General features: G+C 41.8%; 1 protein-coding gene across 1 annotated transcript; it reads left to right on the top strand.

The window, feature by feature from the left end:
• The first annotated feature begins 4,558 nt into the window (after positions 1-4,558).
• taf9 (TAF9 RNA polymerase II, TATA box binding protein (TBP)-associated factor) lies at positions 4,559-24,386 on the top strand. Its single transcript, XM_072594711.1, has 7 exons — positions 4,559-4,681; positions 7,443-7,524; positions 8,154-8,290; positions 8,376-8,510; positions 8,613-8,697; positions 11,670-11,783; positions 22,342-24,386. Exons 1-7 carry the CDS (start codon positions 4,646-4,648, stop codon positions 22,512-22,514), a joined length of 762 nt encoding a protein of 253 aa, XP_072450812.1. The 5' UTR covers positions 4,559-4,645; the 3' UTR covers positions 22,515-24,386.
• Positions 24,387-24,736: the final 350 nt, after the last annotated feature.

Here is a 24,736-nt window from a genome sequence, read left to right as displayed (position 1 = left end):
ACGCGCTCAATCCCCACTGTCTGTATATACACACTCTCTCTCTATTCCCACTGCCCGTATATACAGTCTCTCTCTCTATCCCCAGTGCCTCTATATACACACTCTCTCTCTGTCCCCACTGCCTGTATATACACACTCTCTCTATCTATCTTCACTGCCTATGCACACACACTCTCTCTCTATCCCCACTGACTGTGTATACACACACTCTCAGTCCCCACTGCCTGTATATACACGCTCTCTCTATCCCCACTGCCTGTATATACACGCTCTCTCTATCCCCACTGCCTGTATATACACGCTCTCTCTATCCCTACAGCCTGTACATACAGTCTCTCTTTTCGTCCTCACTGCTTGTGTATACACACTCTCTCCCGATCCCCACTGCCCGTATATGCAGTCTCTCTCTCTGTATCCCCACTGCCTATATGTACACACTCGCTCTATCCCCACTGCCTGTATATCCACACTCTCTCTCTCTATCCCCACTGCCTGTACATACACTCTCTCTCGAACCCCACTACCTGTATACACACTCTCTCTCGAACCCCACTGCCTCTGTACACATATGTTCTCTCTCTATCCCCACTGCCTGTATATACAGACACTCTTTCTATCCCCACTGCCTGTATATACAGTCTCTCTCTCTATCCCCACGTCCTGTATATACACACACTCTCTCTATCCCCACTGCCTGTACGTACACACTCTCTCTCTATCCCCACTGCCTGTATATACAGACTCTCTCTATCCCCACCGCCTGTGTATACACACTCGCTCTATCCCCACTGCCTGTATATACACACTCGCTCTATCCCCACTGCCTGTATATACAGTCTCTCTTTCCATCCCCACTGCTTGTATATACACACTCTCTCTCTATCCCCCCACCTGTATTTACATACTCTCTCTATCCCCACTGCCTGTATATGCAGTCTCTCTCTCTCTCTGTATTCCCACTGCCTGTATATACACACACTCTCTATCCCCACTGCCTGTATATACTCACACATCTCTCTGTATAGTTTTATTCCTGAAGAAGGGCTTGTGCCCGAAACGTCGATTCTCCTGCTCCTTGCATGCTGCCTGGCCTGCTGTGTTTTTCCAGCACCACATTTTTCAACTCTGGTACTCCACAATCAGCAGTCCTCACTTTCTCCTACTCTCTCTCTATCCCCACTGCCTGTATATACAGTCTCTCTCTATCCACACTGCCTGTATATACAAACACTCTCTCTCTATCCCCACTGCCTGTATATACACACTCTCTCTATCCCCACTACCTGTATATACACAGTCTCCATCCCCACTGCCTGCATATACAGTCTTCCGCTCTATCTCCACTGCCTGTATATACACATTCTCTCTCTCTATCCCCACTGCCTGCATATACACAGTCTATCTCTCTATCCCCACGGCCTGTATATACACAGTCTATCTATCTATCTATCCCCACTGCCTGTGTATACACACTCTCTCTCTATCCCCACTGCCTGTATATACAGTCTATCTATCTATCTATCCCCACTGCCTGTGTATACACACTCTCTCTCTATCCCCACTGCCTGTATATACATTCTCTCTCTATCCCCACTGCCTGCATATACACACTCTCTCTATCCCCAATGCCTGTATACAGACACTCTCTCGCTCTATCCCCACTGCCTGTATATGCACAATTTCTCTCTCTATCCCCACTGCCTGTATATACACATTCTCTCTCTCTATCCCCACAGACTCTATATACAGTATCTCTCTATCCCCACTGCATGTGTATACAATCTCTCTCTCTATCCCCACTGCCCATATATACACACACTCTCTCTGTATCCCCAATGCCTGTGTATACACACACCCTCTCTATCCCCATTGCCTGTATATACACACTCCCTCTCTATCACCACTGCCTGTATATACACACTCTCTCTATCCCCACTGCCTGTATATACACACTCTCTCTATCCCCACTGCCTGTATACACACAGTCTCTCTCTCTATCCCCACTGCCTGTATACACACAGTCTCTCTCTCTATCCCCACTGCCTGTATACACACAGTCTCTCTATCCCCACTACCTGTATATGCAGTCTCTCTCTCTCTCTATCCCCATTGCCTGTATACACACAGTCTCTCTCTCTCTCTATCCCCACTGCCTGTATATACACATTCTCTCTTTCTCTATCACCACGGCCTGTATATACACAGTCTCTCTCGATCCCCACTGCCTGTATATATACACTCTCTCTCTCTATCCCCACTGCCTATATATAAACAGTCTATCTATCCCCACTGCCTGTATATATAGTCTCTCTCTCTATCCCCACTGCCTGTATATATAGTCTCTCTCTCTATCCCCACTGCCTGTATACAGTCTCTCTATCCCCACTGCCTGTATATATAGTCTCTCTCTCTATCCCCACTGCCTGTATATATAGTCTCTCTCTCTATCCCCACTGCCTGTATACAGTCTCTCTATCCCCACTGCCTGTATATACAGTCTCTCTCTCTATCCCCACTGCCTGTATATACAGTCTCTCTCTCTCTCTATCCCCACTGCCTGTATATACAGTCTCTTTCTATCCCCACTGCCTGTATACACAGTCTCTCTATCCCCACTGCCTGTATATACAGTCTCTTTCTATCCCCACTGCCTGTATATACAGTCTCTCTCTCTATCCCCACTGTCTGTATATAGTCTCTCTATCCCCACTGCCTGTATACACAGTCTCTCTATCCCCACTGCCTGTATATACAGTCTCTCTCTCTCTATTCCCACTGCCTGTATATACAGTCTCTCTCTCTCTATCCCCACTGCCTGTATATACAGTCTCTCTCTCTCTATCCCCACTGCCTGTATATACACATTCTCTATTTCTCTATCACCACGGCCTGTATATACACAATCTCTATTATCCCTACTGCCTGTATATACAGTCTCTCTCTCTATCCCCGCTGCCTGTATACACAGTCTCTCTCTCTATCCCCGCTGCCTGTATATACAGTCTCTCTCTCTATCCCCACTGCCTGTATATACAGTCTCTCTCTCTCTATCCCCACTGCCTGTATATACAGTCTCTCTCTCTCTATCCCCACTGCCTGTATATACAGTCTCTCTCTCTCTATCCCCACTGCCTGTATATACACAGTGTCTCTATCCCCACTGCCTGTATATACAGTCTCCCTCTCTCTATCCACGCTGCCTGTATATAGTCTCTCTCTCTCTCTCCCCACTGCCTGTATATACAGTCTCTCTATCCCCACTGCCTGTATATACAGTCTCTCTCTCTCTATCCCCACTGCCTGTATATACAGTCTCTCTCTCTCTATCCCCACTGCCTGTATATACACAGTGTCTCTATCCCCACTGCCTGTATATACAGTCTCTCTCTCTCTATCCCCACTGCCTGTATATACAGTCTCTTTCTATCCCCGCTGCCTGTATATACAGTCTCTCTCTCTCTATCCCCGCTGCCTGTATATACAGTCTCTCTCTCTCTATCCACGCTGCCTGTATATACAGTCTCTCTCTCTCTATCCACGCTGCCTGTATATACAGTCTCTCTCTCTCTATCCACGCTGCCTGTATATACAGTCTCTCTCTATCCCCGCTGCCTGTATATACAGTCTCTCTCTCTCTATCCACGCTGCCTGTATATACAGTCTCTCTCTCTCTATCCACGCTGCCTGTATATACAGTCTCTCTCTCTCTCTCCCCACTGCCTGTATATACAGTCTCTCTATCCCCACTGCCTGTATATACAGTCTCTCCCTCTCTATCCCCACTGCCTGTATATACAGTCTCTCTCTCTCTATCCCCACTGCCTGTATATACAGTCTCTCCCTCTCTATCCCCACTGCCTGTATATACAGTCTCTCCCTCTCTATCCCCACTGCCTGTATATACAGTCTCTCTCTCTCTATCCACGCTGCCTGTATATACAGTCTCTCTCTCTCTCTCCCCACTGCCTGTATATACAGTCTCTCTATCCCCACTGCCTGTATATACAGTCTCTCCCTCTCTATCCCCACTGCCTGTATATACAGTCTCTCTCTCTCTATCCCCACTGCCTGTATATACAGTCTCTCCCTCTCTATCCCCACTGCCTGTATATACAGTCTCTCTCTCTCTATCCCCACTGCCTGTATATACAGTCTCTCCCTCTCTATCCCCACTGCCTGTATATACAGTCTCTCCCTCTCTATCCCCACTGCCTGTATATACAGTCTCTCCCTCTCTATCCCCACTGCCTGTATATACAGTCTCTCTCTCTCTATCCCCACTGCCTGTATATACAGTCTCTCCCTCTCTATCCCCACTGCCTGTATATACAGTCTCTCCCTCTCTATCCCCACTGCCTGTATATACAGTCTCTCTCTCTCTATCCACGCTGCCTGTATATACAGTCTCTCTCTCTCTATCCCCACTGCCTGTATATACAGTCTCCCTCTCTATCCCCACTGCCTGTATACACACATATCCAGCTCCCACTCCCTGTGTACACTGACAGACACGTGGTGGTATGTTGTGAGAATGAGATGCGTCCCACGTGACGTCATACTACGCATGCGCCAGAGGGTCGTGGTCTCGTGTCAGCTGCAGGAAACGCGTCAGAGCGGACGGAAGTGGCTCTGAGGGCGGCGGAAAATGGCGGCGGCGAAGAGTGTACCCCGGGACGCGCAGGTAGCGAGCGGCATGATGGAAATGGAGGGAGATCCTGGCACAGTAACACACACCCCCCCATGTAGGATGGGGAAGAGAGAGTGTGCTGCTTCCTGTGTGTCATCTACAAGTCGTGCCCAGTCCCTTTTTTGTTGCAGCCTCCTGCATGTTTCTCCCATTCAACTAATATTCTCTTCTTTGTTATTATCTTCCCGTTACCCACATTATACTCCATTGGCCGCTCTTCGCACAAATACTCATCCTCGTCAATACCTATAAACCATTTGCATCCCTCTCGCAAGCTGCCTTTCCACTTCTTTTTGTGCTGCCTGCAAATTTTGGCTGCAGAGCGTTCACTTACTTCCTCCAATAATTATTCTTAACTGTGCAATTCCGTCACTGATCCCTGTTGGACCCGACTGGTCAAACCTGAAAACAAAAACCTTGTTCCCAACAAACCAGGAAAGGAACAGAAGAAAAGCTGGGACCGAGTAGTTGAAAATAGGTTGGCGGTACTGGAAACAGTCCATGTCCATACCATTATGCTGTTCATGCTTTTAATATTTATTGAACTCGGCATGAAGTCCTGAAAATTACAGGATCCCCAAGTGGGAAATGAGACTATGTTCTTCCAGCTTGTGCCGAGCTACACTAGAGCACTGCAGCTGGTCTGAGACAGAAGTTTTGGCTAGGGAACTTAGGGTGTACTGGAAGGTCAGGGTCGTTTTTATATACAGGATGTCGATGTTCTGCAAAATGGTCACCAAATCTGCAATTCAACTCCCCAGTGTAGAGGAGACCACATTGTGAGCAGTGACTAGACAGTAGACTAGATTGAGTTAAGTGCAGATAAATGACTGCTTTACTTGAAAGTGTGATTGGAACCTTGAAGAGTGAGGGGGGAAGCAGGTAACTGTGCATTCTATGATCGTTTGGGGAGGTGTAGGGAATGGAGGAGTTAAGAATCCGAATGTCCAAGAGGAAATGGTCCCTGTGAAATGCTGATGAAGGAGGGGAGAGAGAGGGACATGGGTCTCATGGTAGCATCCTGCAGGAGGTGGCAGAAATGGTAGCTTATGAGGCTTTGGATGCAGATGCTATCGGGGTGGAAATTGAGGACCAAGATGGAACCTATTTGTTTTGTGGAAGAAAATAGAAAGTGTGAGGATAGAAATGTGAGAAATGGATCGGATATGGCAAAGTCCACAGTGGTGGGGAGTCCTTGGCTGAGGAAAAAGGTGTATGTTTCTGAGACCCTCACACTTCTGGACTCCTTGCATGATTATCTGGGCCATACGACCTCGCACCTTGCTTCCTGTAAGGACTCCATTCCATTCCCCCAGTTGCTTTATCTCTGTTGCGTCCGTTCTTATGATAGCTTCTACAGAACTCGAAACATTGGCTCTGTTTTCTTTCCACACATGCTACCAGACCTGCTAAGTTGCTCCAGCAATTTCTGTTATTGTTTCCTATCCTTAGCATCTGCAATTGTCTGTTTTATTTTAGCACTTTTCAGCTGCTCTGGTGACAGCTGCCTGGCTGTTCTCTTTAATTTTCTTCACCTCCAGTGATACAAATAGATCCTGAATTTTTAGGGGGTTTTAAACTAACTATACTATTAAATCCTTAACAATTAATCAGTTTCAATAAAGGGACATAGAGACCACCGCTATAGTGGATGTGTGTTGAGTGGCAGGAATATCACTTGTGTGGAAGTGGCTGGAGAAACATTTGTGCAAATGAAATATCCATCTTCGTTTCAATATTTGAACTTCAAAATAGGGCTTGGAATGTCATTTCTGTTAAGCCTCTTTTATGTGTCTTCTACAACAAAAATTAAACGTTCTTTAATTATTTTGCTTAAAATTTAGTTTGCCAAGAAATAGAATTTAAACCCTGTGTCCCATTTGGTTTGTTAGCCTTATCAGCCTGTCTTCATTTTTATTGATTGTATGGGCCAGGTACATCAGTCACCGTTTCAATCTTAGGTTTGTTACCATGGTCTTGTGCAAAATTTGAAGATGTGTGTTATGTTCTTCCTAAAAGCTGAAGATTTTTCTGCCATGATTGTGCAAAAGATTATTTTATTTGGGTGTAAATATTGATTTGTTTGAAAATAGTAATTAAGAGAGTGTGTTTTTGGCTGATGGACTACATTATAAAACAGCTTGACTTGTGCCTGGAACCAAAGTAAATTGCACATTCATAAAATGTGTAATTCACCGTTCTGGTGTAGTTTGAAATAATATACTTTTGGAAAGTAGGTTTTATAGTCATTTTGTGATGGTTTGTGATGATGAACATCATAGTTGTTCATTTCAATCCCCTATTAAACATACTATGAACATGGAATAGTAGGCATTAGACATTATTACCACAAACTTTCCAGCCTAGCTGTCTCATGTTGTCTGTTCTGTACTTTGTTGATGCTAGATTATGAGTGAAATTTCCAAAGCATTTTGAAACTTACAGGTGAGTAGCTTTGCCCATATTAATTTGCAGATAATGAACATTTGGATAAGAGGGAGATCATTGTTTTTCTATTGTCAGAGTTTGGCAAGAAGTGTTTTAGTATTAGTAACAAGAGCCAAAACATAGAACATTACAGTGCAGTACAGGCCCTTCAGCCCTCGATGTTGCGCCGACATGCAATAATTTCACTGCTCTTTTGTGACCATCTATTAATGTTATCTGTAGGGTAATGTGAAGAGTTGGCTGAATTCCTTCAAAATAATTATTGTCCACTGAAATGTTTTTGTTCATTTTGTTTCATGTTTAACAGGTCATGGCACAGATTTTAAAGGATATGGGTGTCTCAGAATATGAACCAAGAGTTATTAATCAGATGTTGGAGTTTACTTACCGTAAGTAAATGTGTGGGGCCTGGCAATAACTTGGAGCTGGAAGAAAATAGAGGAGTGGATTTCAGAAGGGAAGGCCATTAGTTTGGGTTTCTTGTAAGTCCTTCAAATTGGATCTTTTCGTCCCTGCAAGTTCCTGTCCAAAAGCCAGCCAGATTGATAGGATTCCTTCAAGTGTGGTGGAAAGCAACTAGGAAGTGGATATCGGGTATGTTTAATAAAGCATTGTTTGGAGCTTGTAGGAAACCGCTAAGTGCAGCTGAGCATTGTGCTATGCTTAAAAAGCTTGGTGGGCCAGGGAAAGCACTCCAGTTGCTCCAGGCCCCCACGCAACACAGTGTAGCAAGATTCTGTTTTCCAACGTTTGCAGGTATTTTGGGTTTTCAATGTTTGCAGGCACTTCAAAGTTAAATGAGTTAAAATGCGGGCTTTCAGTCTCCTTTGATGACAGGTGTGCTTCCAGCCCACACGTTGCCTTTGTTAAAACTGGAGGTGGTCAAGTTTCCTCTTGTTTTTAACCTCCCACCCACCTTTGTCTTAAAGTGCTTCAGTGAGGTACACTATTTAAATTGGGCAGTATTCTAAAGAATAATTTTGGCAAATAGCCTTTTGATTATTCTTTTACCTTTCAGGATATGTTACCACAATACTGGAGGATGCAAAAATATATTCAAGCCATGCGAAAAAAGCAAGTGTTGATGCAGATGATGTCAGATTGGCTATTCAGTGCCGAATGGATCATTCATTTACATCCCCTCCACCTAGAGATGTAAGTATTGATCAAAACCATTTTTATTCATGATAAACACTAATTAAAAAGATGGTGTTAAAAAACATACGTTACCTGTCTTTAGTTTCTGCTGGAGATTGCACGTCAGAAGAATCAGAACCCGTTACCACTGATTAAACCATATGCTGGGCCTAGGCTGCCACCAGACAGATACTGTCTAACAGCGCCAAATTACAAGCTGAAGTCGCTACATAAGAAGGTATGTTTTATAATAGTATTATCAGATTTGATGCTGATGGAACCTTAGAAATCAGGCTTTGGCTGGATTTTAACTTTTTATTTTGCATTCTCAACTTTAAAGGTGACATCATCCACTGGAAGAATAACTGTACCAAGGCTCAGTGTTGGCACATGTGTTACCAGTCGGCCCAGCACACCAACGTTGGGTAAGTTACAAATTAGTATTTACATCAAGTCTGAGTTCGTGCTCGTAATTGTGTGATACTGCAGTAGTCCTTGCCCAAACCCGCATGACTTAACATTTCCAACGTTTGTAAATTCATTCAGTGGAGATGGGTATTGCTGGCTAAAATAGCATTTATTACTTATCCCTAATTGCTCTTGAGAAGGTAGTGTTGAGTTGCCTTTTTGGGAAACCTACTTGGTGTTAGCGAGGAAGTTCCAGGATTTTGTTCCTTGCCACAAAAGGGATATATTTCCAACTCAGGATGGAGAATAGCTGGGAGAGGAACATGTGTATGATAATGTTCCCATATATCTGCTGCCCTTGTTCTTCCAAATGTTAGTGACTTTGGATGACATTGAGCACTTTGTGTTGCAGAACTGTCATTTAGGCAAATTGGGAGTATCCATCACCCTCCTCTTGACTTGTTTTTTGTAAATGATGGTTTAGGTTAGAGTGGTGCTGGAAAAGCACAGCCGGTCAGTCAGCATCCGAGGAGCAGGAAAATCGACATTTCGGGCAACAGCCCTTCTTCAGGACTGATGAAGGGCTTTTGCACGAAACACCGATTTTCCTGCTCCTCGGATGCTGCCTGACCAGCTGTGCTTTACCAGCACCACTCTAAGCTAAACTCTGATTTTCAGCATCTGAAGTCCTCACTTTTGTCTTGTAAATGATGGACAACCTTGGGGGATTAAGTAATTGTGTTTCTTGCCATTGAGTTCCTTGTGTTATGATTCCGTTGATGGTAGCTCTAGACAAGTCAGATCCCAAAATGAAATGTGGCTTGATTGACATAAGACACAGAACCAGACGTAGGCCATTTGACCCTACCATTCATTGATATCCTGGCTGATCTGACAATCTTCAACTCACTTTGCATTTTCCTCATGACTGTGATCCCCTTACTGACTTAAAAATCTGTCTGTCCAGGCCTTGATGACACTAAATGACCCAAGCCTTGACAGGTTTCTGTGATAAATAATTCCACAGATTCACTACCATCTGAGAGGGGAAATTCCTTCTCATCTTTTGTCTTAAATGGGTGACTCCTTACTTTGCGATTATACCCTCTCGTCCTAGACTCTTCTACAAGGGTAAACAAGGTCTTTGCATCTACTCTGTCAAGCCCCTTAAGAATCTTTTATATTTTAATTCCCCTCACATTCTTCTGAATTCTGATGAGTACAAGCCCAACCTCCTTGGATTTTCTTTTGTGTTTCATTAGTTAGCACTGGCTAATCATGGAGTCATATTCACACAGGCTCTAGGTTTACTTATGACAGAACAGAATTTGATTAGACAAGAAATAGAAAAAAAACAATCTTTACATATATTGAGGACAGTTGGCAATATCTAAAACACTGTGAAGCAATTTTTCTATCCATTTCCTATCACTATCCATTACAAAAACTCAAATCCAGATAAATTATATCCATATTTTAAATCTTCAGGCTTCTATTTAGCTGGTTCCTGACAATTTCTTAGTCTTGGATTGTTAAGACAATTCATTGAATTCTTTCCAAATCTGTCAATGTGAACTTCTCCACAAATCCGAATGCCAGTTTTAATAACCTGCAAATTTCTAACCAAACTGCCCTGCTTTGCAAGTTGCACAAATTCAATCTTTTTGCTGAGGTATATTAGTCCTGAACTATTCTGAATCCTCCTCCCAACACAGAAGATAAACTTGCTATTTAATATTTATCTTCTGACCAAAACCGCAAAACCTGTTCTGAACTGAATTTTTTAAAAAATTATTCATCTCAACTTCTTCTGATTTGGAAACAAAGCTAATGTACCTTTTGAATTTACTCTGTCATAAATTCAGCACATGAATATCTCCACTGTTACCTGCTTTCTGACAAGATGATGGATTAAAAGCACTCTTCCAGTAGGATTCTCTGACAATTTTCTTTAAAAGAAAACCTTTTGCAGAAGCAATCAATACCCACCATATATTTTGAAATCCAAATTTTAAAAAATATTAATCCGTATATAAATGAAATTACTTCATCAATATAAATGGGAATATGAAGTTGTCATAAAACAGTTAAGAATGGTGAGGGCCAAGAAATGTAGAGGGGATCGAAGAGGTTTGCATTCTCTGCAGTTTAGAAGATTAAGTGATGAATAATTTCAAATAGAAATTTGGATAGGTACATTAAAGAAATAAACTTGGAGAGGTATGGGGTTAGAGTGAGGGAACGGTATTGACTGGATTATTCAACTGACAGTGTCCTGGACCTCGGGCCACCTGGCTTCCTCTGCTGTAATGCTGTATTTCCTGAGATTCTTCACTCATTATAATAATGGTTGAAACATTAGCTTCAGCTCCCACTGTGACTGTGCTAAATTTTGGTTTTGATCAATTTTCATTTCCTGTTGTGTTTGATGGCGTTCAGCTTCAGCTCTTCAAACATTGTCCCTACTTAAAAATCTACACATTTGTGCTGTCTCCACTATAATACACTGTATGGAAGTGCGGGGGCGGGGCAGGCAGTGATGGGAAAAGAGTTTTCACAGAATGCAATCACTATTGTCGTTGAATCTGTTTTAACTTGTACTCTCATCAATATTTGGTTCTACTAAATTTTGTTTTATCTGTGTGAAGTTTAATTCCGAACAACATTGGTTGCTTTTAAGTTCTTTTGGAAGTGGATTTTGTTCACCATAAATGGGGGGATAAATGTTCTCTTCCTGCCTGAGTTCCCTCAAACAAATAAGAACAGCAATTGAGGGGGTGAAACTGAGTGCCCATCAATTCCATCAGGAAATGAATAATTATTGTTAAAATAGAATACTGCTATTAATTGCAGATTTCTTTGCAGTTTCAATGGTTGTGATCTCTGTTGTAGTCTATTAATGCTCTGGAGATTTTTGATTAGTTTTAATGTAATCAGCAAGGCATATTGAAAGTTTTTGGAATTCATGTCTTGCAATTTGCATTTGTAGGTACTCCATCATCTCAAACAGTGGCTGTTACTGCAAAAGTTGGAACACCTGTATCATTAGCTGGCCAGAGGTTTACAGTGCAAATCCCTTCCTCACAAACTAATGTGAAACCAGGTAAACTATAAATTTGAGATTTATGGAACAATGGATTAATTAATAAGTTGATCTTATATTAATATCAGTCCTATTCTATTTATCTTGGAAATGGGGCATGTGGACCACATGGCTTTTACCTTTACTATTTCCATCTAAACATCATAGGACATAAATAGAAGTTTTTCTTTCTATCATGGATAATGCAGGGATCGTAAAAGCTACCATAAGTCAGTTGGTGGTTTTCTGTCACACAGTTACTGTATTTTGGGCAGCACTTTGCACAAACAAAGTACTACATATCGCAAATAAGGTTTGACACGTTAACGTCATGCAAGTGTGGCTGTAGAAGGTGATGCCAGGTCCCCTCAAGAGCTGTTTTTTTCAAAAGTGCCTGAACAGGTAGTCTATTGATTTAACATATTGTGAGGAGTGGTGCATCTTTTTTTACAGCACTCCTTCAGCATTGAAGTGGCAGCTAAGATGGGCTAGAGCATGGTTCAATCCAGAACCTTTTGGTTCAGTCTTAACACAGTCTTTTAAATATTTAGTGTAACCGATAAATGTGTTTAATGGGATACAATGTCCTCATTGTTATAGTGTTAGCTTAACAATGCAAAAATTGAGTACCAAGGTAAATTAGGAAATTGAATAAAAATTGTCTCACAAACTTGATTGAGTTTTTTGAAGAAGTAACAAAGAAGATTGATGAGGGTAGAGCAGTAGATGTGATCTATATAGACTTCAGTAAGGCGTTCGACAAGGTTCCCCATGGGAGACTGATTAGCAAGGTTGGATCTCATGGAATACAGGGAGAAATAGCCATTTGGATACAGAACGGGTTCAAAGGTAGAAGACAGAGGGTGGTGGTGGTGGAGGGTTGTTTTTCAGACTGGAGGCCTGTGACCAGTGGAGTGCCGCAAGGATCAGTGCTGGGTCCTTTACTTTTTATCATTTGCATAAATGATTTGGATGCGAGCATAAGAGGTATAATTTAGTAAGTTTGCAGATGACACCAAAATTGGAGGTGTAGTGGACAACGAAGAGGGTTACCTCGATTACAACAGGATCTGGACCAGATGGGCCAATGGGCTGAGAAGTGGCAGATGGAGTTTAATTCAGATAAATGCGAGATGCTGCATCTTGGGAAAGCAAATCTTAGCAGGACTTATACACTTAATGGTAAGGTCCTAGGGAGTGTTGCTGTTCAAAGAGACCTTGGAGTGCAGGTTCGTAGCTCCTTAAAAGTGGAGTCGCAGGTAGATAGGAAAGTGAACTTTAGTATACTTTCCTTTATTGGTCAGATTATTGAGTACAGGAGTTGGGATGTCATGTTGTGGCTGTACAGGACATTGGTTAGGCCACTGTTGGGATATTGCATGCAATTCTGGTCTCCTTCCTATCGGAAAGATGTTGTGAAACTTGAAAGGGTTCAGAAAAGATTTACAAGGATGTTGCCAGGGTTGGAGGATTTGAGCTATAGGGAGAGGCTGAACAGGCTGGGGCTGTTTTCCCTGGAGCGTCAGAGGCTAGGGGATGACCTTATAGAGGTTTACAAATTATGAGGGGCATGGATAGGATAAATAGACAAAGTCTTTTCCCTGGTGTCGGGGAGTCCAGAACTAGAGGGCACAGGTTTAGAGTGAGAAGGGAAAGATATAAAAGAGACCTACGGGGCAACTTTTTCACGCAGAAGGTGGTACATGTATGAAATGAGGATGTGGTGGAGGCTGGTACAATTGCAACATTTAAGAGGCATTTGGATGGGTATATGAATAGGAAGGATTTGGAGGGATATGAGCCGGGTGGTGGCATGTGGGACTAGATTGGGTTGGGATATCTGGCCGGCATTGATAGGTTGGACCGAAGGGTCTGTTTCCATGCTGTACATCTCTATGACTCTATGAACAGTCTAATGAATCATTGACTGGCACTGTATAAAATGATAGCTTCTATATTGTTGCAAACTAGTTAGCTAATATTTATCCCTAACTTGTATCTCCAAACTATATGGTTACTTCATATTCTCAGCACAATTTAGGACTTTTATTTATTATTGTTTCACGGAATGAGGGCATTACTGGCTAGACCAGCATTTATTGTCCATCCCTAACTGCCTGGACCTGCAGAACAATACGTGGATCTCCAGATTAAAGGCCAGCGATAATACCACTAGGCTACCACCTCCCCAAATGAGAAGATCAGCAATAAACACATATTTGATAATGGTGTTCACGTCCAAAGAAAGATTAATAAATTAAATAAATTACCAATTAAATTAGCTTTCTGCCTTTCATTCGGTGAAAGATAATGTCTAATGTTGGTATAATATATTTCAGGAGCAGAGATACAATGTGTTGGTCATGGAATATGATACCCAAGTGCTCTCATTCTTCTCTGTCCCAATGCTTGTTGTTTTGCCCTCCCAATTCTGACAGTACACCGATCCATCCCTTGTGTAGTAAAATTAGCATGTTGTCCGGTTGTTTTTCTTTTTAGCAAGAATTTTGTTTTGTCTTAAATCTCTACAAGAGAGAAGAGCTGACATTAGCCTAATGTATCTGTGTATCTCTTAAGTTAATGGGCTGCATGTATGGCATGCTGTGAAAGATTGATGCTTAGATTCTGAACTCGGGGAGTTCAGGAACAGTATCCCAGGAATGGACGACATTATAACCAAAGGTAACGTTATAACTGCAGTGATCACAGTTGTAAAGACAAGTTTTGATTATATTCTCAAAGATAGATGATCAAAGATGATGAAACATGATTTCCCAACATGCTGACTGTTCTGCACTCTCTTGAAAGGAAACTATTATACTCCAACAAGAGTAATTTCAATTTTCATAGAATCCCTACAGTGTGGAAACAGGCCATTAGGCCCAACAAGTTCACACCAACCCTCCGAAGAGTAACCCACTCAGCCCCATTCCCCAGCCCCTATTACTCGACATTTACCCCTGACTAATGCATCTAACCTACACATTAAAGAACACTATGGGCAATTTAGCATGGCCAGTTCACCTAACCTGCACATCTTTGGATTGTGGGAGGAAACAGGAGCAGCCGGAGGGAACCCACACAGATACTGGGAGAATGTACAAACCCCAAACAGACAGTTGCCCATGGTGGGATTCAATCCCGCGTCCCTAGCACTGTGAGGCAGCAGTGCTAACCACTGAGCCACCATGTCACCCAGTTTTGCTGATAGGCCAACCAGTATCTAATCTTGTGCCACTTAACTTCATTGAAAGGTTTGGTGTATGAAAAGGAAAGCAGCAGAGGACTGGAATTACTTGACTTCAGAATATTTTTCGATAAATATTTGAGATGTGGACCTCACTGGCAGGGCCAACATTTATTGCCCTTGAGAAAGTGGTGAAGAGCTGCCATCTTGAGCCACTGCAATTAATGTGCTGTAGGTATATCCACTAAACAGTTAAGGAGGGAGTTCCTGGATTTTGACCCAGTGACACTGATACATTAGCAATATTTCCAAGTCAAGATGGTCATTGGCTTGGAAAACTGCCACTACTTACAAGTTCCCCTCCAAGCCACCCACCATCTTGACTTGGAGGGGAACATGTAGTGGTAGTTTTCCCATGCATCTGCTGTCCTTGTCCTTCTAGATGGAAGTGGTAGTGGGTTTGGAAGGTGCTGTCGAAGGATCTTTGGCAAATCTCTGCAGTGCATCTTGTAGACTTTACACACTGCTGCCACAGTGCATTGAAGATGGAGACCGTTATGTTTGTGGATGTAGTGCCAATCAAGCGGGCTGCTTTGTCCTGGATGGTGTGAAGCTTCTTGTGTCGTTAGAACCTCACTCATCCAGGCAAGTTGGAGTATTCCATCACACTCCTGACTTGTGCGTTGTGAATGGTGGGCAGGTGTTGGCTTGTCAAGAGGTGAGTTTTATTCTGTGTTCCTAGTGTCTGACCTGCTGTTGTAGCCGCAGTATGTATATGGCTAGCTCAGTTGAGTTTCTAGTCAATGGTAACCTTTAGGGTAGGCTATTTGGTGATGATAACTTTATCGAATGTCAAGGGACAATAGTTAGACTCATCGGAGGTGGTCCTTGCCTGGCACTTGTGTGGTGCAAATATTACTTGCCTCTTTTCAGCTCAAGCTTGGATATTGTCCAGGTTCTGCTGCATTTGGACATGGACTGCTTCAGTATCTGAGGAGTCATGAATGGTGCTGATGATGATGCAATAATCAATTAACATCCCTATCTCTGTCCTTATGATGGAGGGTAGCTGAAGATAGTTGGGTCTAGGACACCTCCCTGAGGAACTCCTGCGGGGGATGTCCTGGAGCTGGGGTGACTGACCTCCAATAACAACAGCCATCATCCTTTATGTCAGATTATGATTGTAACCAGTGAGGGGTTTCCCCCCCCAGTTATCACTAACTCCAGTTTGCTCAGGTTCCTTGATACCACAGTTTATCCAGTGTGGCCTTGATGTCAAGGGCTGTCACTCTCACCTCACACCTTGAATTCATCTCTTTTGGCAGTATTTGAACCAATGTTTTAATGGGGTCAGGAATTGAGTGACCCTGATAGAATCCAAATTGGGCGCCAATGAGCGGGTAAATACTGAGCAGGTAATATGTGATAGCATTTTTATGACTCCTCCCATCACTTTACTGATGATTATGAATAGATTGATGGGGCTTTAATTAAGACCATAAGACATATGAGTGGAAGTAAGGCCATTCGGCCCATCGAGTCCACTCCGCCATTCAATCGTGGCTGATGGGCATTTCAACTCCACTTACCCGCATTCTCCCCATAGCCCTTAATTCCTCGAGACAACAAGAATCTATCAATCTCTGCCTTGAAGACATTTAGCGTCCCGGCCTCCACTGCACTCTGCGGCAATGAATTCCACAGGCCCACCACTCTCTGGCTGAAGAAATGTCTCCGCATTTCTGTTCTGAATTTACCCCCTCTAATTCTAAGGCTGTGTCCACGGGTCCTAGTCTCCTCACCTAACGGAAACAATTTCCTAGCGTCCACCCTTTCCAAGCCATGTATTATCTTGTACGTCTCTATTAAGTCTCCCCTTAATCTTCTAAATTTCAATTAATACAATCCCAGGATCCTCAGCCGTTCCTCATATGTTAGACCAACCATTCCAGGGATCATCCGTATGAATCTCCGCTGGACACGTTCCAGTGCCAGTATGTCCTTCCTGAGTTGTGGGGACCAAAACTGGACACAGTACTCCAAATGGGGCCTAACCAGAGCTTTCTAAAGTCTCAGTAGCACTTTGATCCAATTGATCAGTTTGGATTTGTCCTGCTATTAGTACAGGACATACCTAGGCAATTTTCTACATTGTCAGATAGATGCAGTGTTGTAGATGTGTTGGAACAGCTTAGCTAGGGGTACAAGAAGTTCTGGAGCACGTCTTCTGTACTATTGCCAGAATGTTATCAAGACGCATGACGTGTATCCGATCCCTTCAGCTGTTTCTTAATATCACGTGGAGTGAATTGAATTGGATGAAGTCTGGCATCCATAATGCTAGGGTCCAATGGAGGAGGCCAAGATCAGTCAGCCACTTAATACCTCTTGCTGAAGGCTGTTGCAAATCCTTCAGCTTTGTCTTTTGCATTTATTGTGCAGTTTATTTACTGTGTAGATTAAATGGCAGGTGCTAGATAAATACAGTGTTGTCCATTGTATTAAATACAACCTTAGGCTGTTTCCTATTGAAGTAATTTAACTTGATGTTTCTTTAATGATTGTGGTGTTCAGATTGCTGAACAGTTGACTGAAGAAAACCCTGTCAGTGATTGTTCAATTGGTAGCACTCTTGCTTCTGAGTCAAAATGTTCCTGCTTCACGTCTCAGTTCACAATTTTGAGCACGAGATATCAGGGCTTACATTCTAGTGTTGATGGATCGCTGAGCGGCTGAGTTTTGAATGTGACATGAAGCTGAAATGTTGCCAGTTCATTTGGGATTAAAATGTCCAATGGCGCTATTTTGAAGATGAGGGGAGTTGACTCTGGGGTCCTGGCCAGTACTTATCCTTGTTGATAATTGTTGTAATATTATTTGTCATCATCAAAGAAAAAACTGTGTGTGGAAGCTTACTTCTTACAAACCGTTCTGCATTAATTACATCACTAGAAGAAGAGATGGCACAATCTGTGGTCAGCCTTATTCATTTGAGGACAGTCCTGATACAGCGCAAGATGTTGACTTTGCTGGATTCAGACTGTCTGGACAAAATTTTCCTGAAGAAAGGCACATTTTGTCAAATATTTTCATCTTGCATTACTTAGGTCAATTCACAAAAACACCAATTCAAGGGCACTGCTGCTGTTTCAACTCTACAAAATAGAGAACAGCCATTTACTGGTTCATTTCTTAAGGCAGTTCCCTGACCAAACAGTCTGGATGGTATCTAATTAGAATCATAGAGATGGACAGCATTGAAACAGAACCTTCAGTCCAACTCATCCATGCCGACCAGATATCCTAAATTAATCTAGTTCCATTTGCTGGCATTCGGCCAAAATCCCTCTAGACCCTCCCTATTCATATACCCACCAGATGCCTTCTAAATGTTGAAATTGTACCAGCCTCCACCACTTCCACTGGCAGCACGTTGCATACACGCAAGACTCTGAGGTCCCTTTTAAATTTTCCTCTCTCACCTATGCCCTTTAGTCCTGGACTTCCCCACCCCAGGAAAAAGACCGTGTCTATTTGCCCTATCCACGTCTGTCATGATTTTCTTAACCCCTATAAGTGACCCCTCAGCCTCCGACACATCCAGGAAAGCAGTTGCAGCTCATTGAGTCTCTCCCTATAGCTCAAACCCTCCAACCCTTGCAAAATCCTTGACGTTATACACCTTTGGAGAATTTGAACTTGAACCCGGGTCTCTTGGCTCAGATATTGGGACATTACCACTCCACAAACAAGAGCCTGCTTGGTTTCAAATTTAAACAGTGACTGGCAGTTAACTGTCTCTGCTAATCACGTTGCCACCAATTAGCACTTCTCATGCTGTATAATTGTTGATTTTTTTCCATTGAACTGGTATTCTTGAAAATTGACTTGGTAAGTGTAAGGTGACAATTTTCAATAAGATATGTGTTGTTTTCAGCAATACTCCAGTTCTACTAAGTGTTAGCAGTCATCAACTATTCTTGAGTTGCTGAAGTGTGGCAGCTGTATATTCAGCCCTGCAGGGCTTAAACTGATTAAAAAAGTTTGGGTAAGGATGCTTTAGAGGACTAGATAAGTGTTGACAAAGACGCATCAGTCGTGAATCAACTGACAAATGTAGCAATTGTGCTAATCGTACTGCAGCATGCAATTAAAATTAAGAAACCAGAGTTGATGAAAATGATGCAACCAAAGTTGCAGATAGAATTTGCATCAATATTTGCATACAGCTGGCCACAGGTTTGATACCTGGATTAGAGCAAAGAAGTTTCATTTCAGAGGATGCGATAATGTCACTGTACATGATGTAAGAGAACCTTATTGAAGAAAGACCAAAATATGGTAGACAAATCAAACTGCAAAGCTGGCTCAAGCAGAAGGGTTGATGCCCGAAACGTCGATTCTCCTGCTTCTTGGATGCTGCCTGACCTGCTGCGCTTTTCCAGCAACACATTTTCAGCTCAAGCAGATAGACAAGGAAAGTGATCATCACCCTTTTGCAAGTACCAGTACAAATTAAAACCACCCTTTGCACAGTGGAAATTTAATTGTGTGAATGGATGCCTTGAGAATAGTAGAAGAGAGGCAGGAGTTGAGAAAAGAATGGTTTAAATGCCAGAATGCTTTAATCCAATCTTTATTGAATGTCTTTAACAGTTCTGTGCTTGATCATTATGTTTGCTGTCAACAGTACATGCTCAGAGCAGCCACAAGGTGTTAAGTGAATGGTTTAAACCCTGCACTGAGCTTGGGCCACAACCTCCTGTGGTCTAATAAATACTTTGTCCTGAGACTGCTCTTTTAGATGGGTACAATCTGTACAGCCATGACTGTGATTCAAAAATACCTCATGGGCTGAAAAATGCTTTGGGATGTCTGATGGTCATAAAGACGGTACATAACGGAATCTACTTTCGGCTTTAATTTCCTTTTCTCTTTCTCTGTCTGTCCTTCCTTCCCTTTGGTTATTAAGTCAGAATATAATTCAAAATAATACTACTTAAAGTAAAGTTGTAATATCTAAACAGCAACAATTTGAAATGGAAATGTCTGGTTTTGACATTGGGCCAAGAGTGACTTCACTTTATTTTCACATTTAACACAGGCTATTAATATACAAACAAATTGTTTTTGTTTTAAAGTTTGCTCGCAATTGTTTGCAGTAATCGTATCCTTGAGGGAAAATTCTAAATTGGAAGAAGGCCAATTTTGACGGTATTAGGCAAGAACTTTCAAAAGTTGATTGTGGAGGCAGATGTTTGTAGGTAAAGGGACGGCTGGAAAATGGGAAGCCTTCAGAAATGAGATAACGAGAGTCCAGAGACAGTACGTTCCTGTTAGGGTGAAAGGCAAGGCTGGTAGCTGTAGGGAATGTTAGAGAAACTGAGGTTTTGGTCAAGGAAAAGGAAGCATATGTCAGATATGGACAGCAGAGATCGAGTGAATCTTTAGAAGAGTATAAAAGCAGTAGGAGTATACTTAAGAGGGAAATCAGGAGGGTAGAAAGGGGATGTGAGATAGCTTTGGCAAATAAGATTAAGGAGAATCCAAAGGGATTTTATAAATACATCAATACAAAAGGGTGACTAGGGAGAGAACAGAGCCCCTCAAGTATTAATGAGGCAGTCTTTGTGTGGAACCGCAGGAGACGGGGCCATACTAGATGAGTATTTTGCATCAGTGTTTACGTGTAAGATATACAATGTGGGAAATAGATGGTGACATCTTGAAAATGTCCATATTACAGAGGAGGAGGTGCTGGATGTCTTGAAACGCGTAAAGGTGGATAAATCCCCAAGACCTGATCAGGTGTAACCTCAAACTCTGTGAGAAGCTAGGGAAGTGATTGCTGGGGCCTTTGTTGAGGTATTTGTAAAATCGATGGTCACAGGTGAGGTGCCAGAAGACTGAATTTGGCTAATATGGTGACAGTATTTAAGAAATTTGGTAAGGAAAAGCCAGAGAACTGTAGACTGGTGAGCTTGACATCAGTGGTCAAGTTGTTGGAGGGAATCCTGAGGAGCAGGATTTACATGTATTTGGAAAGGCAAGGACTGATTAGGGATAGTCAGCATGGCTTTGTGCGTGGGAAATCATGTCTCACAAACTTGATTGAATTTTTTGAAAAAAATAACAGAGGATTGATGAGGGCAGAGTGGTGGATGTGATCTATATGGACTTCAGTTAGGCATTCGACAAGGTTCCTCATGGTAAACTGATCAAGGAATCAAAGTTAGATCACATGAAATACAGGGAGAACTCACCATTTGGATACAGAACTGGCTTGAAGGTAGAAGACAGAGGTTGGTGGTGGAGGGTTGTTTTTCAGATTGGAGACCTGTGACTAGTGCTGTGCCACGAGGATCAGTGATGGGTCCACTGGTTTTATTCATTTATATAAATGATTTGGATGTGAGCATAAGAGGATGTATAGTTAATAAGTTTGCAGATGACACCAAAATTGGAGGTGTAGTGGCCAGCGGAGAAAGTTATGTTAGAATACAACAGGATCTTGATCAGATGGGCCAATGGGCTGAGGCGTGGAGATAGAGTGTAATTTAGATAAGTGTGAGGTGCTGCATTTTAGGAAAGCAAATCAGAGCAGAACTTGTATACTTAATGGTAAGGTCCTAGGGAGTATTGCTGAACAAAGAGACTTTGGAGTGTAGGTTCATAGTTCCTTGAAAGTGGAGTCGCAGGTAGATAGGATAGTGAAGAAGGCACTTGGTGTGCTTTCATTTATTGGTCAGTTCATTGAGTATAGAAGTTGGGAGGTCATGTTGTGGCTGTATACAACATTGGTTAAGTCATTTTTGGAATATTGTGTACAGTTCTGGTCTCCCTGCTATCGGAAGGATGTTGTGAAACTTTAAAGGGTTCAGAAAAAATGTACAAGGATGTTGTCAGGGTTGGAGGGTTTGAGCTGTCGGGAGAGGCTCAATAGGCTGCGGCTGTTTTCCCTGCAGCATCAGAGGATGAGGAATGACCTTATAGGGGTTTATAAAATCATGAGGGGCATGGATAGGACAAATAGACTAGGTCTTTTCCCAGGTATGGGGCAGTCCAGAACTAGAGGCCATAGGTTTAGGGTGAGAGGGGAAAGATATAAAAGGGGCAACTTTTTCACGCAGAGGGTGGTATGTGTATGCAATGAGCTGCCAAAGGAAGTGGTGGACACTGGTACAATTACAACATTTAAAAGGCATCTGGATGAGTATATGAATAGGAAGAGTTTTGAGGGATATGGGCCAGATGCTGGCAAATGGGACTAGATTAGGATATCTGGTCTGCTTGGATGAGTTGGACTGAAGGGTCTATTTTCTTGCTGTACATCTCTATGACTCTTATGACTGAATTTCTAAAATATTTTGCTCTTTTCTTTTCTTACAGCTACAGGAATCTCCTCAACAACCTCAGTCCAAAATGTTTTGATCAATCCATCTCTGATTGGCTCAAAAAATATCCTTATCACGACTAACATGATCTCTGCCTCAGGAAGTAACAATGAAGCAAATCCATTGAAACGGAAACACGATGACGATGATGATTATGATGCTTCCTAGAAATGGATCTGACTATCATTTGAAACATTATTCTTTTTAGAATAAATTCTATCTATTGAGACTTTGATATGAATGATGAACATCTGCCAATATTAGTTTGGCTTTGTTTGCAAGTCATCCAGATTGAACAGCTGAGCTGTAAATCCAGCATTGTGAAGCAAATATGTAAAAGTGCTTATAGTTTGTATGGCCACTTGAGAATTTGGAGCATGAGGTGTAAGCGCTCTGTCTTGTGTTTGTATGAAATAAATGTGCCATTTTAGTTCTTTAAACAATCATCTGCTTGGGATCCCTACATGCCAGGGGCCTGTTTCTAAGTTGCTTCTCAAGACATTATCTATACATTAGTAATTTCTTTCAATTTGTAGAATTCACATTATATGAAGTAGTTATGGACTCTGTGATTTCTGCAAATGTTATATTTGCATTCAGTTTCTCTCACCACTGATTGATGTACTTATTTCTGTGTTTGTTTACCAGAACATTTAGAGATTGCCAGTGTTGTGTCAAACTCAGTCCAAATAGCAAACTCAGAATTAAGTTTGCATTTTTGTGTTATTTTGGAGAATTATTCATAAAAATACCAGTTGTAATTTTAAGACATTTTTGTATCATTGATCAGGTTTTCCTGAAACAATTTGTAGTTGTACATATTGGATAAACAGGCTTCTTTGCATTTGGGACCTCTTGTGGGGTTTTGTTATGAGCTGAGTTTCATGAAACAATTATTTTTGACAGCTTTTTAAAACGTACCTTACACTTTGTGCTCTTCAATAGTGTATTTTCTACAAAGAAACTTGAGCTCTGTGAGGTAATTGCAAACATGAACCATTTTCTGGGTAATAGTGCTGTACTGGATTTATTCTGTTTTCATATTATGTCACCCTCATGGTTAAAATTGTTCCACAGTTTAAGGCACAATATATTACAGTATTTGTTTTGTTCTTGTGTAGTTAAACTTGGAAAATATTTTGTCAGGTATATCATACTGACCATTTCTAGTTAACTTAGACTTCAAAACAATGATTTTACACTCCTTACATTTCCTGAAGAAGGGCTTATGTCTGAAACGTCAATTCTCCTGCTCCTCGGATGCTTCCTGGCCTGCTGTCTTTTTCCAGCACCACATTTTTCAACTCTGGTACTCCAGCATCTGCAGTCCTCACTTTTTCCCCACTCTCCTTACATCCCAATATTTATTGTTTTCATTAGAGCAGAGTTTTTCCCCTATCACTGTGAAGTGTGACTAAGTGCAGAGTACAGCATTACGCCTCAAACAATGTCCAAGAACTAATAAATCAGAAATTGCCAGTTGGCATTATCACACCTTTTTGCTCAGCTATCTTTGGTCTTATCTAGGTAAAGTTATGTCTTCTCCTTCTTCACTGTACCAATGTGATTAATTACCTTGGAACCAGGAAGGATTTTTTTCACAAAAAAAAGGATTCAATTACATATCATCTTACATTTTCAAAATGTATTAATTATGTTGTAAGTTTTAGGACATAGTGACTGCTCTTGTTAATAGTGACTTGTAATTCATCACTGAATCAAAATTATTAGCTTATTGTTTTTTTGGTGATTGAGGGAAAAACAGCCAGGGTGTTGGGTAAACTTCCTGTCCCCACACACACACACACACACACAACCTCCATATTGGAAAGAGGTTGCCCCTGACATTACAGATCTCCCATTTGGATCATTAGTCATGGCTCACTTGATAGCAATCTACATTGCAAGTCACCTGAGGTAATGAGAAGTACTGTACAAAGACAATGAAATGTAATTCTGGAATATGTACATAAATAAATAAGGAAGGCTATTTGTCCAATCTCAATATAAAATACAATCTTCCACAATTGTTTCTGAAAAGACTTTGAATTAAGAAATTTATTGCTTTACAGGGAATTGATTTCCAGATATCCATTATTCTTAGTGCAAAGAATTTGTTGATCAGTTTAAAATGTTTGCGATTTTAGAGAAATTTTGTAGCTTAGCTTGAGATTAAGGTTATAAGTTTGCTTGCTGAGGTGGTAGATTTGTTCTCAGACTTTCATCACCATACTAGGTAACATCACCAGTGAGCTTCCGTTGAAAGTGCTGGTGTTCTGTCCCACTTGGTATTTATGCGTCTTGGTCTGTTAAGATGCATGATATCATTTGCAGTTCTTTTTCTCAGAGGTTGGTAAATGGGGTCCAAATTGATGTGTTTATTATTGGGA

This window comes from Chiloscyllium punctatum, chromosome 25 (genome assembly GCF_047496795.1).
Source record: "Chiloscyllium punctatum isolate Juve2018m chromosome 25, sChiPun1.3, whole genome shotgun sequence".
Taxonomy (NCBI): Eukaryota; Metazoa; Chordata; class Chondrichthyes; order Orectolobiformes; family Hemiscylliidae; genus Chiloscyllium; species Chiloscyllium punctatum.
The sequence above is the reverse complement of the archived record's forward strand: the minus strand, read 5'-3'. Positions and strand labels throughout refer to the sequence as shown.